The sequence below is a fragment of the Salvelinus namaycush genome, chromosome 34, assembly GCF_016432855.1.
Source record: "Salvelinus namaycush isolate Seneca chromosome 34, SaNama_1.0, whole genome shotgun sequence".
Lineage (NCBI taxonomy): Eukaryota > Metazoa > Chordata > Actinopteri > Salmoniformes > Salmonidae > Salvelinus > Salvelinus namaycush.
The window spans coordinates 26,217,865-26,232,490 of NC_052340.1; the positions used below are offsets into that span (position 1 = coordinate 26,217,865).

The 14,626-nt window shown below is 45.0% G+C and overlaps 1 protein-coding gene across 1 annotated transcript in view; it reads right to left on the reverse strand.

The window, feature by feature from the left end:
- LOC120028667 (protein c-ets-1-B) overlaps window positions 1-10,262 on the reverse strand; it is a 28,181-nt gene extending 17,919 nt beyond the window's left edge. The window contains exon 1 of the mRNA XM_038973877.1: window positions 9,892-10,262. Within this exon, the coding sequence (XP_038829805.1) occupies window positions 9,892-9,958 (67 nt within the window). The 5' untranslated portion in view covers window positions 9,959-10,262. The remainder of the gene's footprint in view (window positions 1-9,891) is intronic.
- Between the last annotated feature and the right edge of the window lie 4,364 nt (window positions 10,263-14,626).

Here is a 14,626-nt window from a genome sequence, read left to right on the forward strand (position 1 = left end):
CAACGTTGCCTCTGGCTGAGACTGCTGCGTTCATTCATAAACACCCTGCTACGATGCTGTCTCTGGCTGAGACTACTGCGTTCCTTCATAAACACCCTGCTACGATGCTGTCTCTGGCTGAGACTGCTGCGTTCATTCATAAACCCCCTGCTACAATGCTGTCTCTGGCTGAGACTGCTGCGTTCCTTCATAAACACCCTGCTACGATGCTGTCTCTGGCTGAGACTGCTGCGTTCCTTCATAAACACCCTGCTACGATGCTGTCTCTGGCTGAGACTGCTGCGTTCCTTCATAAACCCCCTGCTACAATGCTGTCTCTGGCTGAGACTGCTGAGTTCCTTCATAAACCCCCTGCTACAATGCTGTCTCTGGCTGAGACTGCTGCGTTCCTTCATAAACACCCTGCTACGATGCTGTCTCTGGCTGAGACTGCTGAGTTCCTTCATAAACCCCCTGCTACAATGCTGTCTCTGGCTGAGACTGCTGAGTTCCTTCATAAACCCCCTGCTACAATGCTGTCTCTGGCTGAGACTGCTGCGTTCCTTCATAAACACCCTGCTACGATGCTGTCTCTGGCTGAGACTGATGCGTTCATTCATAAACCCCCTGCTACGACGCTGCCTCGATATGCATGGAGCAGGCAACTTCCACCCACACAATGGGAGAAAGAGACACTGTGCTATCATGTGGCTATAAATAGTCCTAGACTGAGTGTGTATGAATGTGTGTGTGTCCATTTAGGTCTGTCACTGTGTGTGTGAGAGAGAAAGACAGTGGGTGTGCGATCAAAGTGGGGAGAATGTCTATAGGGCTATTCAGTGGACTGTCAAATATTTCAGCAGTGAAATGCTTTTAAAGCCATAAAGGGCTGATTTATTTCAGTCCGATGTGAGATTAACATCCGTGGCTGACAATACACCTCTCTTTCTCTCTCTCTGCAGCACTGTAAGGCTGTATTTAAGTATGCGAGAGGGTCCACTTCCTGAGGCTAAGGTGTCACTTCCTAGAAAGAAAGAGAGAGGTGAGTGGTGGGTTGAGCGGGTCGGTCATTTCAGGGCCAACCCCGGTTAACCCCTTTATGGAAAATATCCCTCCACGGCTTTATAGGTTATTAGGCAGCGTGGTGGGTACCACCAGGGGGTCCAACTCACTCAGGGACCCAATGTCCAGAGGTGACACCGCTATCTGATAGAGCTTTGATGGGGATTCCTATCAGTCCCAGTCTGGGACCGAAGGGTCATAAACCCTGCTGACATAAAGAGAGACCATTCAGCAGGGGAATGAAGTTGTGGGGGGGTTCAGAGGGTAGTCTATGTCCTGAGAGGACTGCTTGTTCTATTTGGATTCCCATGTGAGGGACAGAGACAGTAATAGAAGAGGCCGCTCGGCACTCGCTAGAGGAAGCTGCCGGGCAGGCAGAGCAGTTGCGTTACATCAGGGCCGACCATGGGCCAGTCCAGGCGCTGCTCTGAGGTCACAGGCTGGGGCTATCCCACCATCCATCCATCCCTCCTTGTTGGAACACTGCAGCTATTCTTAGGGCTCCACCGCTGTCTGCTGGGCGCCCACTCCCTTCACAAGCTTGTGGTGCTCAGCCTCCGGACCTGTAACTATTACTACTGTTGACCAGACCTGTAACTACTACTACTGTTGACCAGACCTGTAACTACTACTACTGTTGACCAGACCTGTAACTACTACTACTGTTGACCAGACCTGTAACTACTACTACTGTTGACCAGACCTGTAACTATTACTACTGTTGACCAGACCTGTAACTACTACTACTGTTGACCAGACCTGTAACTACTACTACTGTTGACCAGACCTGTAACTACTACTACTGTTGACCAGACCTGTAACTATTACTACTGTTGACCAGACCTGTATCTATTACTACTGTTGACCAGACCTGTAACTATTACTACTGTTGACCAGACCTGTAACTACTACTACTGTTGACCAGACCTGTAACTATTACTACTGTTGACCAGACCTGCAACTACTACTACTGTTGACCAGACCTGTAACTACTACTACTGTTGACCAGACCTGTAACTACTACTACTGTTGACCAGACCTGTAACTATTACTACTGTTGACCAGACCTGTAACTATTACTACTGTTGACCAGACCTGTATCTATTACTACTGTTGACCAGACCTGTAACTATTACTACTGTTGACCAGACCTGTATCTATTACTACTGTTGACCAGACCTGTAACTACTACTACTGTTGACCAGACCTGTATCTATTACTACTGTTGACCAGACCTGTAACTACTATTACTGTTGACCAGACCTGTAACTACTACTATTGTTGACCAGACCTATAACTACTACTACTGTTGACCAGACCTGTAACTACTACTACTGTTGACCAGACGTGTATCTATTACTACTGTTGACCAGACCTGTAACTATTACTACTGTTGACCAGACCTGTAACTACTACTACTGTTGACCAGACCTGTAACTACTACTACTGTTGACCAGACCTGTAACTATTACTACTGTTGACCAGACCTGTAACTATTACTACTGTTGACCAGACCTGTAACTACTACTACTGTTGACCAGACCTGTAACTACTACTACTGTTGACCAGACCTGTAACTACTACTACTGTTGACCAGACCTGTAACTACTACTACTACTACTACTGTTGACCAGACCTGTAACTATTATTACCCAGACCTGTACCTACTACTACTGTTGACCAGACCTGTAACTACTACTACTGTTGACCAGACCTGTAACTACTACTACTGTTGACCAGACCTGTAACTATTACTACTGTTGACCAGACCTATAACTACAGTATGTCTCTCTCTCTTTACAATACAAAACACACAGCTCTCCAGGCTCTGAGGCTAACAGAGACTAATGCCCCCACAGCTTCTCTTCTTTATTTCTCTCTCTTCTCTATGTTTGAAATTCTAGCTCTGATGTATAGTAAGTACATTAACTCGTCCATATTGTTTACCAGTCTCAGTTCATGTGTGATGACATTAACTGCCTTTTTCAATTGATCCAAGGCTATGCCTGGTGGATGCTAAGTATTTCTCTTGAAAGCTGGTGGAAATTCCCTGCTTACTGCAGAGGGGAAAACAGAGACAAAGCTCTTACTAATGGCTCATGCTCACCATCCATGCCAGCCGCCTACATGTCTTGCTACTCACGATCATACACTCAATACTTCAATCATAGAGAAAGAGCAGATGGTTTTATGCGTCTTCAAAGTAGAAGTGACGACTGGGTTGCAAAATGTCTCACTCTGCAAAAATACATACACATTGTGCAATGCCCCAGCTCCCTATGAAAAACGCCTACAGCATATTTCAGAACACTTCAATCTACCCAAGACAAAAAACATGGGAAAAAGCAGGAAAAGGCTGTTCCATGTTCTTTGTGAGTTAGCAGGGCTCTGGCTATCTGTTAGACTGCCATGCCAGAGAGCAGAGCAGGTGGTGTGAGCTTAGCGGCATGTAGCAGCTTTCCCTGGCCCCAGCCCTGCTGTAAACACACAGGGGATGCTCTGAGGGAACTGTTTAGGCATTAAATCAAACACACGACATATCTGACAAACAGTTTACTCGCTCGCTTAGATTCTTCTAACAAACCCACCATGCCTGTCCCGTTTTCAGCCCAAACTGCAACATTCCGTGAGTACAGTTTCCTGACACTGTTCTGAAATGTGGCGGGAAGCGTTACCGCCTGAAAGTAGAGGGAATCCGTCATATTAACAGAATATTAATTAATTCCACAGTTCTGTTTGTGACACTCTACGCACACAAACACTATATGGATACAGTTCTACATCATACAGCTCAATGTGCTCTGCTCATTCTAAAGCATGGGCGACAGATGGATAGTGGATAAATAAATTCCCTCCAGACCACATTGTTTTCATGTTGCGTGCCATACATTCCTCTTGTGTTTTACAATCACTAATGTGCTTCCCACAGCGTTCTTGTGTGCCTCTAATGAGTCAGAGAATGACTGTGGCCCCTTAGAAAATGGTTGGAGTTCAAATAGATGAATTAATCTCTATTTTCAATGGAACAGTGATGTTTTAGAGTTGAAATTGATGTTTGAGTGAGAGGCAAACAATCGTATATTTGTAAAACATATCAAACATCTACTTACTTTTTACCTCTTTATCTCAATGTAGCTGTTTTTGACGCAATGCAACACTTCAGACAAAATGAGATAGCTGTGTGTGTGCTGATCATGATGTGTAACAGATGGATAACAGCAACTCATGGAACACATGCACGCGAGCGTGCAAACACTCACACACACAGACTCCTCCAAAACATTGAGTAGATGTGACTCACACCGTCAACGAATGACTGAACTTAACATTGTGTTCCTCTTGACGTGAGTAAACATAATGCAAGCAATCAGTCTATCTAAATAAATGTCATCATTTACTCACTATTTGTCATTTCTTCCTAAGAAGTTCCCCAAAAAAACACACTGGAGTCTGAGCTCTGAGGGCTGAGGATAGGAGCACGTAGAGAGACCTCTTCATGTGGTTTTATGAGAAACTGCCAGTGGACTGTGTCCCAGCAGCTCTGTAGTGATGGAAGTGAACGCTGTCAAGTTCTCATTAGGACGGACCCTTGGGCCTCCTCCAGACGCCCATAGTAATTGTCGTTAGCAACACACAGTCTGGAGATTGCCAGGCCAGGCCACTCACTCCATCCCAAATATGTAGATATGAAGAAAGAGAGAGAAGGAGCCAGGCCAAGCTAAGGCATCCAGCTGTTCCAAACACCCAACTCCCAACCAACCACAGCCTGAGCCCTGGCCCCAACCTCCCCTCCTTGGGGTCCAGAGCAGGGCAAGGTAAGGGCACATGCGCCTCCGATTTGACTGTGCCTGCGTCACTGAGACCCGACTCGACATGAGAGTGCCACAGAGCCTCACCTACATCATAGAACTCTCCTCCTCCGCCACAGCTTTCCTTATTGTTCCTTGCTAAGTAGAGCAGAACTGCTTGTCAATACCCCTCTAATATAGTAGGGTTGACAGACATTAAAGCGCAGGCTGTGGCTCATGGGACGTTCACTACTAGCCTGATTACAAAAGCAGCACTCATGCTGACTCCAAAAACAGGTGGTCTGCAGAAAACAGAAAATGCATACAAAAAGGAAAGAGGAAAATCTGGGCCGCTGGCCGTAAACAAAAGACCGGGCTGGCCTCGGAGGACACCAGATTGATGTGTATACCAGGCAAGGTATTCTTACTCTGGGCAAACAACCTCCTGATGAGGAACTGTAAAACAGCAATATGGGGACAGAAATACATGTAGTGCCACGCACAGGGAATGGTGGGATGCGTGGGAGGTGGTTGGCCATGGTTTGGTGAGGCAGCGTGGACCCCACTAGTCAGTTCCCAGTCAGCTCTCCCAGTCAGTCCAGTAATGTGGAGTAATGGGGAGAGGAAGGGCCTGTGGCGGCAGGAGGCAGCCAGTGGCATGCGGTGGTGCGGCTGGTGCTGTGACTCAGTGATTAGCAGAGACTGACAGACGGCTGGGATGAGACAAGCCGACGCCACATCAAGGCCTGAGGTGACGTTAGACTGAGAGATGCTCATGTGGCCCACAGAGAGGATGGGAAAGAGGAGGGAGAGAGGGAGAGGAGGAGAGGAGGAATGAGAGGGGGGAGGATGTAAAACTCAGGGACGTGCTGTTTCTTTGTTTTGGTTGCTGTCTCGAGAAGACTTATTGGTGAAGGCTACACTCCAAGAGATTAATCTTCTCTGATGTTTCTGACACGGTCAAAAGAAATGATCTTTCAAGAAGTTCACATACCATTATACTACCAAATTACATTTTTTCAACATGATTCCACACATACCTATGCTTCAGCACATCTTACAGTATGTCACACCTTCAAATGCCTTTCTTGCTCCCTCTCTCTCCACATATGCTTACTATTTAGTACACTGATGTATCACAAGGTAGCACACCTATTGTATATGACTAAACTCTAAAAGGCTAAATTAATGCGTGCAGTCATCCCGATATTGCCAATTCACGATAACATTTCACAGATTAACAGGGGAAGACCACGGTCAAAGAGATGAATGAACGAAGGATGAGGAGGGAGGAGGAGATACCCATTTAATGATATTATAGGGTGACATCACAGCCCATTGACAGCAGAGACACTGTGTCATGGTGGCCAGTAGTAAAGTACTTCTCCTCATAGACAACCATTCTACCAACGTCTGCTCTGCATAAAATTAGACTGTGGCCCATTCAGGAGACTGGGCATCCAATGCCCACTGGGCACAACGGCAGCCTGGCATCATGGATACATTGTTAAGGTAAACACTGTCTAATTACTATGGGCACAGCACCAAATACCAGGCACCGAAAAGTGCTCTTGATCTAACATCCTGGTTGGCCATTACTTGACTCAGCAAAGTGAAATGGACCTGAGCAAACATGTTTGTTCTGTTGGGTCCAGAAGCAGCAGCCCACATCAGAGGAGGCTGAATCGCCCCACCGCTGTTTGCACAGCTGCCAAGTGGCCAGGCGGGATCAAACACGGGCACATTTTGCATTTTATATCCCACTACTGAAGGAGCGCTGAAAACGTCAAACCAGCCCTCAGCCGACACACGCTTATTCAAGCCACCATGCCCAGGAGGAAAACACACCTCACCATGCCAACAGGCACCCACCCGGGGAGAGATGGGTCGAGCCTCTGGCTCCCGGCCCGTTGAGGGCCCTGGCTGGCTGTGTGTGGCTAGGGTGTGTGGTAGCATAAGGGGTTCTGAGTGCAGCCGCCCGGCCCGGTAGTGCAGCGGGCCAGTTAAGACAAGCAGCGTCTTAATCAGATAAAAGGGAGAATGCGACCGAGCAGTCCTGCCTGCCGCACACATTCCTCTCAGTCAATTAACCCTGACCTGCAGACCTGATGAACAGAGAGAGCGGGATCATAGACCATGCAGGGAGGACTCAGTCAGTACAGGACAGCACATGTTCTTGTACAGGATACAGGATGGTAGGAGTAGTGTATATACAGTACTGTAAAGAAGCCATAAGCTACATTCTTTTGAAATCAGAAAAAGAGGCCGTTATATTGCAATCCGACACCCTCCATCTTGAGAAGAAATCGGACTTATCTAAGCCTTGGCAGCTCCACTCCATAGCTTTCTAGTTCTGTTATGGCTACTTGATAAATGGGGTAATCAGCTCCTGCACCATGCTCAACGTTATACTGGGCTTACAGTACATATCTAATTCAATATTGGAGCACTTTATTGCCAACTGTTCACTTGCATGTGGAAAACTTGTATTTCCCAATATATCATTGGCACTACTGTGTGTGGGAATGAAGGAATGAAGGATCTACTATGTCAGTACCACTACTGTAACTCGGGAACCTGCTTTGTGGAATATAAACAGCTTTGTTTTGGATCACCCCTAACCTCCACCACAGCCTGTAGGCACTTAAAAAGAATTACCTCAGTGGGATAGAGTGAAAAAAGCTTCAGTAAACTGACACTCACTGCACCTTCACAAAGATAGAAAAATAAACAAGACAATGAGATGTACTCCAACCACTTAATCCTATTGTCTTGCTCTCTGTGTGTGTGTGTGTGTGTGTGTGTGTGTGTGTGTGTGTGTGTGTGTGTGTGTGTGTGTGTGTGTGTGTGTGTGTGTGTGTGTGTGTGTGTGTGTGTGTGTGTGTGTGTGTGTGTGTGTGTGTGTGTGTGTTTCTGCGCGTGCGTGCATGTGCGCATAGAGAGAAAAAGAGACAGAAAAAAGTTATACCTGTATCTTAGTGTAAATGTTACTAACCAAATCCTCTGCCTAAGTATCATCACTCTATAGCTCACTTAACCCTTTCCACCATTCACAGACAAAGGGCTGTTCTAGTATAAACCAGCCACCGAGGAACATTGCAATTTCCTCTTTGGATCAGAAGGAGCAGGAAGGGTTCACTTCATCAGTGGGCCATTGGTCTACTGTCCTATTTGCAGTGAGAGAAGCTAGCTACATGGAAACTGGGAAGGAGTAGACGGAATGTGTATGTCTGATGTAGAGAGTCTTGGCAGCTACAGCCTGACCCCAGCACACATGGTCGGTAGAGGAAGAGGGAGCTAGCATTGCGAAATGGCTTTGCAAGATAGCAGTATGTTTTGGCAACCCCACTGCAGCTGTCAGCAACTTTTTTATATGAGTGTGTTACCATTCCTATGTGTGTGTGTGTTTGTGTGTGTGTGTGTGTGTGCGTGTGTGTGTGTGCACCTTCTGCAGGTGTAATCTGAATTAAAGTGGTGAACACATCACCAGTGCTTCACCTCAAGGAGTCATTACACGTTCTTCCTTTTTTTCAGCGTATCGGGTTACAGTGTAGTGTATGTATTATGTTTCCATGACGTCTCAAGCCTTTGCCACCTTAACAGCTGGCACACTTCTGAAGCTAAAAACTTGTCTTATTATTAGCCTGATGTTAGCTACTAAAGCCCAGTCAGCCCTATCAATGAAGAAAGAAAGAGTGAAATCAGCCTGATTCTCTGTGTAAAAGAACCGAGTCACTTTGAGGGGAATTAAACCACAAGGATCTAAATACAGACACAAACACTGTGTTGTGTGGGCTTGTCTCCATGCCACAGCCCAGTGCAACCTGGCCTGGCCTTACGGGCAGCAGGCAGGATATCCAGCCCTTAGGCCTGCACACTCATCACCCCGTCTGCCTCTGGTTCTCTCTGGAGACGCCAGCTAAACCACTCAGCAAGGAGGAGATGAGAGGGGGAAAGGAGAGGGGGAATACTGATGACTGGGCGTGGTCTCCCATGCAGACAGAGCAGCATGCCTGATATGACACCCCCCCTCCCTGTGCTGGGGCTGGGGCAACTCTGGGTGGCCAGGGAGGGAGACTGGGAGAGGCCGTTAGATGGGCTGTGATTGGGAGAGGAGATGGGACTGTGATAGTAGGTGCCCGGAGAGGCATGATCTCAGGATGAAAGAGAAGGCTTACTCTCTAGAGGGAAATCATTTGGACAGACTTTTTTTTTTACTATTATACCAAAGGCATACACAACAGGCACACGGCTACTGTAAACCTCCATAAATAATAATGTGTTCAAATTAACAAACTTTTTATGAATGAGGAAATGTGTCAACTGTCAAATTCAAATATATATTTTTAACACGCTTATGCACAATGTCACACTGATTGCTTTAGTCTTACGTTATTTACCATAGTTGAAGTAAGTGTTCATACAGGTAAAATAGTTCAATCATGTCTCCTCATAAATGAACTCTTCATCCTCTGAAATATGATTGTCAGTCTAGTGCAGGGTTCAGCAGCCTGCAGTCTAGCCTTGTGATACAGAGCTTTAGACCAGTATAGACAGAATAGTCCCTGCATCATTTCTACTGAACATGAGATAGAAGATTAAGAAATACAACTATGTAAACAGGGGATATCATTTATTTTGTAGGTTAGGAGTAGGTTATAAACCAAGCATAATGTACTGTAACCTAAATTGCATAAAAGTCATGTAAAACAAAATACATGCATTTTCCCTTGTCCATTATTTTATCCAACACAACTGTCTGGAACCACAAACATTTATCGAAACATGTTGTCTTGTTCATGCATACACAACAATTATGGAGATGCGATAGGACGCGGACATTAATGTCCCGTTAGGCTACATGATGGCTTTATCATAGGGAAATACTTATCACCTCCACTGATACATGTTGCACTACATATGATAGCATTTTGCCTTACAAAAGTTGACGCAAGTTTGAAATGCAAGCCGCTATGGACCGGGTAATATGAAACATACGGAGCACAGGCTACTGTAATTACAATGTTATATTATGTCAAAGTTAAAAAGTTGATTTACTCACCGTCCATTCTTTCAGACTTTATGATGGTTAACGTCGGTTTCATATCGACAGCTGCCGTCATGATCATCAGATCAATTTGTTCGATAACGGGATGCTCTATTTTTGTCTCTCTCTCTAACACAATAGTTCCGAGACAATTTATAAAAAAAGGTTTTATTCCCTTGCCGTCCAATAAAGTTATGATTTACTCAAAAACAATATTGCGTTTTTTCTTATCCTCCCGCTTCAATTTATCTCAACCAACATTTCTCCAGTAGGCTACAAACTTCTCTCTCCTCTACTCTCTCTCTCTCACTCTCTCTCTCTCTCTCTCTCTCTCTCTCAATTCAATGGCTTTCTCCCTCTCTCCCTCTATCTCCGTCAGGGCGTTTCTGTCGCTCTGACTGAGAAGCACGGAAAAGGTTGTTCCCTCTGTGGAGCCTAAATGTACGACTTGACATCTGAAGGGGCGGCGTTTCGACCGCTAGTGCTCAAGTTCGTTTTGCATGGCCCGGTTCCCCGGGTGAGGAGAGTTCTCATTTTAGAACATTCCATTAAGTGACATCTACACTCAACCGGAGCACCAGGCGATGCAAAACGAACTCCACCAGTGATTCACAATTCAATTACGTTCTTGTCCACTGTCTTTCTGTGAGAAACAATGATCCACATGTTCCCGCAAATTAGTCAAATTCAGAGGCTGACAGTAGGCTATTTTGGACATCTGATTAGTTAGGCTACTTCTTGTATTTAGAGATACGTTTTGTTTAGAGTTTTTACACACAACAATATACCTACAGAAGTTCATCCATGTTCTATAATCCTAATGTCAAAGACTCCCCCATAACGCAACATAAGGTCTTCAATTAAAATGTTGAACAAATTACATAATTATGCTGATAGAGACCTAATACAGTGAGTCAATAACCCTATACAATTCGCATTGTTTATGAAACATTCTCACAGTCACCCTTAAGCACAAGTTAAAAGAAAGGTGTGGGAGGATTGTTAAACATCTGATAGACCAGCATACAGAGCAGTATACAAAGCATCCCAGGCGAAGGGGTCCGTTTGTGTCCAATTCCAAGGGTCCAAGCGTCCTCATAACTTGCAACCGGCCCTCATAAACACCTCAGATTATTTCCTGTTCACCTTGTACTGATCAATAAAAAACAAGCATGCCTATTTACAGAACTACCTCTCAGGCTTTAGAAAAGGGATGACGTCTTGGGAGAATGCACAGGATTTGATGCTGCTGAAACTTGAAACGCATCCAAATCACTCAGTAGACACAGAGAGTTCCAAATAACTGGATCAATCGTCTGTTTATCGACACAAATAGAATTGGGGCCCCTGTCATCATGGCCATCACTGCTAATTTGATTTGTAAGTGTTACTGTTTAATCTATAAGATCCTTTTTATATTTGAGTCTGTTTTTTAGGCTACTCTGATGAGGGACACTCAACGTGTTATTTTGGATATTGAATCAAGATTTAGTTATGCCTCGTGTAGGAGAATGACTGAATATCTGAGCGAGAGAGAAAGAGTGCTGGTGCTCCACTTGAAACAATGACAACCACAAAGAAATTACCTGCCATTGTAACAGATTGTCATTGCAATTTTTTACATGCAGGTTGCTCTGCTTCTTTAGTGGAACCTAGTTATGTTGACAACAGTAGGAGGGTCTGTCCAAGACAATATTACTGGTAGAAGTAGACAGATAAAGTACAATAGTTTCATTGTGTGTGAGCTGTAGAATTAATGCCCCAAACAAACAATATAGTGACATAGGATTTAGCCAATGTATCAGCATCCAATCTACACAGGTCTGCATACACAAAATAACATAGCTAGATAAGTCAATATGATCCATCCTAATTTGCAAGGCAATATGATTCTGCATGTACGTAGCTATATCTCCAAATGGGATTGGGAGGTAGGGAAGCCAGGGGTATTGATCATGTATGGATTTTTAAATAGGGATCTTTCCATTAGCAAACCTGGATATGAGCCATAGTGGAAATGCCAGGCAGAGATGTTGTGTGGCCTCTGCGGTCTCACTGCTCCTCACAAGGAGCTGTCAAGTGGGTGGGTGTGAGGGGAGGGGTGGTTTAAAGGTACCGCTTACTTCATTTCAGTCAGTCAGTCAGTCACTCTCCACTCTCTCCCTCTCACTGCCCTCTTTGTTTTGGCTTAATGAGCTCCTTGTATCTACTCTTAAAAGGACAGCCCAGGTCCTTTGTGCCTGAGGGCAGCCATTAAGACTAATAGCGTTGCTGACTAATATCTGGACCGGAGCTAGCTGAGTGGCCTTTTCAAGGCCACTTTTCATTATGCCCCCTCTCGCTCCCTTATAAGTACCATCCATGTGTTAATGGTGAACATTTAAAGTAGGTATTAATCTATCTATCTATGTACTTAATATCTTAGTTTGAAACTTACTAAGTTCTGGAAATAGGTCAAGTTGAATATAAACTTTTGTTTAATGTTTTGAGAGCTCCACAGACACATATAAGCGCATGCAGACAAAAATATAGAGGGGATGTACCCATTTCCACTTGGTTAATACACTCTGGTTTTCATTCAGTATTATATTTCTGACAGGCTAAACTCATTTCCATGAGCGTTACAACAGAGGGAATAAGAGCTGGGTCTCTCTTTACTAAAACCAATGGTTCAAAGAGAAACTCTGAGAGGAAATATTAAAGTTGATTAATTTATTACAAAAGCCAGTTACAGATGTAGGATCTTAATTTGCAGGATTGCAATGCAGGACATGTAAAACGTGCACTGTATTTGAGGTTTAAAAAGGCTTCTGAAGTTTGTAATTTCAGACTTGTCCATTAATTATAATCCACATAATAATTCACATTTCCTGTTGCTGCAGAATTATTTTCCTGCTGTAGCAAACTGTCTCAAATTAAGATACTACATCTGTAAGAACTGGGGCTGCTGTTGTTAACCACACAAACAGTTTCCTGGATACTACCACGTCAAGTTAGTCACTGGTCATTGTACTGTAATTTATACATTGTACAGTTACAGGAAGAATGGTTATGGGAATGAAAAGGTCTCTCTATGTCATTTTAAGTGTAAGTGACAGTCCTCCCAATGAGGTTGAGCAGCACCACCATCATGTCCCACAGATAAGGCAACATGTGCACTTGGGTTTCAATGTCTCGCTTCTTCACCTGGCAAATGCTGTTGCCATGGTTTTGACAGTTAGGGGTTCATGCAATGGCATTGCATTTTAGCACCCATAGCTAAAGCAAAGCTGCTCCTCGGGCACATCTGTGATGGCTGACTGCTTCTCTTTAATCCAGACATGTATCTGGTGCACCTGCTGCTGCTACCAGAGGTTAACTGACAGGTAGCTAGCTGAAAGGACCTGCTGCTGCTACCAGAGGTTAACTGACAGGTAGCTAGCTAAAAGGACCTGCTGCTGCTACCAGCGGTTAACTGACAGGTAGCTAGCTAAAAGGACCTGCTGCTGCTACCAGCGGTTAACTGACAGGTAGCTAGCTAAAAGGACCTGCTGCTGCTACCAGCGGTTAACTGACAGGTAGCTAGCTAAAAGGACCTGCTGCTGCTACCAGAGGTTAACTGACAGGTAGCTAGCTAAAAGGACCTGCTGCTGCTACCAGAGGTTAACTGACAGGTACCTAGCTAATTGAAAGGACCTGCTGCTGCTACCAGGGGTTAACTAAAAGATGGCTAGCTGAAAGGACCTGCTGCTGCTACCAGGGGTTAACTGACAGCTAGCTAATTGAAATGACCAGCGGCTGCTACCAGGGGTTAACTGAAAGATAGCTAGCTGAAAGGACCTGCTGCTGCTACCAGGGGTTAACTGACAGCTAGCTAATTGAAAGGACCTGCTGCTGCTACCAGGGGTTAACTGACAGCTAGCTAATTGAAATGACCAGCTGCTGCTACCAGGGGTTAACTGACAGCTAGCTAGCTGAAAGTTTAACCTATGACCTATACTATATCCTGGGGATTGAAGCTCACCTTCTTTTGACATTAGTCCCTCTCTTTAAGTTTTGGATGTCATTCCTTGATTACATCACGATGACATGCCTCCCCCTGGTTTTAGATATGATTAGATTTACAAGGATGTATTACAGTATGCTTTGCTTAGAAACAATGGCTAGGCTGGGGAATTGTTGGTGAGCTGTTGTTTCTTTATGTACCTTAAAATGCAACACGTTGACATGTTTGTCTTTTTGCTACAATATGAAACCCAGACCCTAGGGTTGGTGGTGGAGAAGCGTACTGAAATGAAAAATATTGTTCTGTTACCACCAGCCAATCGGTATGGCATGACTGGATTGGCCTCCCTGTTCTTAGGTACCACTTAGCGAGTTATTGACCAGTCACTCATTCATTCACACACACACACACACACTAATGACACAGTGGGATCCTTGTTGGCCCTTGTCTCTTAGCCGTCTGGGGATGCGACAGGCTGGATGCAGTCCTGCTGAGATCACAGGCGTCCAGTAGGGACAGAACCACAGGCTGTGTGTTTGTGTGTGCATCTGTGTGTGCGTGCGTGGTGAGTGACCGTATGTATGTATGTTTGAGTGAGTATGCTGGGCCTGCCTGAACATAAGTTCAGCTCTTTCTGAACAATTAGCTTTGATAAAAAGGACATCTCTTCCTCCATTAGCGCCACCATGTGCCCCCCATCCCTCCATTGTGCAGATAATTCAATCCCCCCCAGGCCTTTCTCCTTCTCTCTCACAGTTAGAGAGC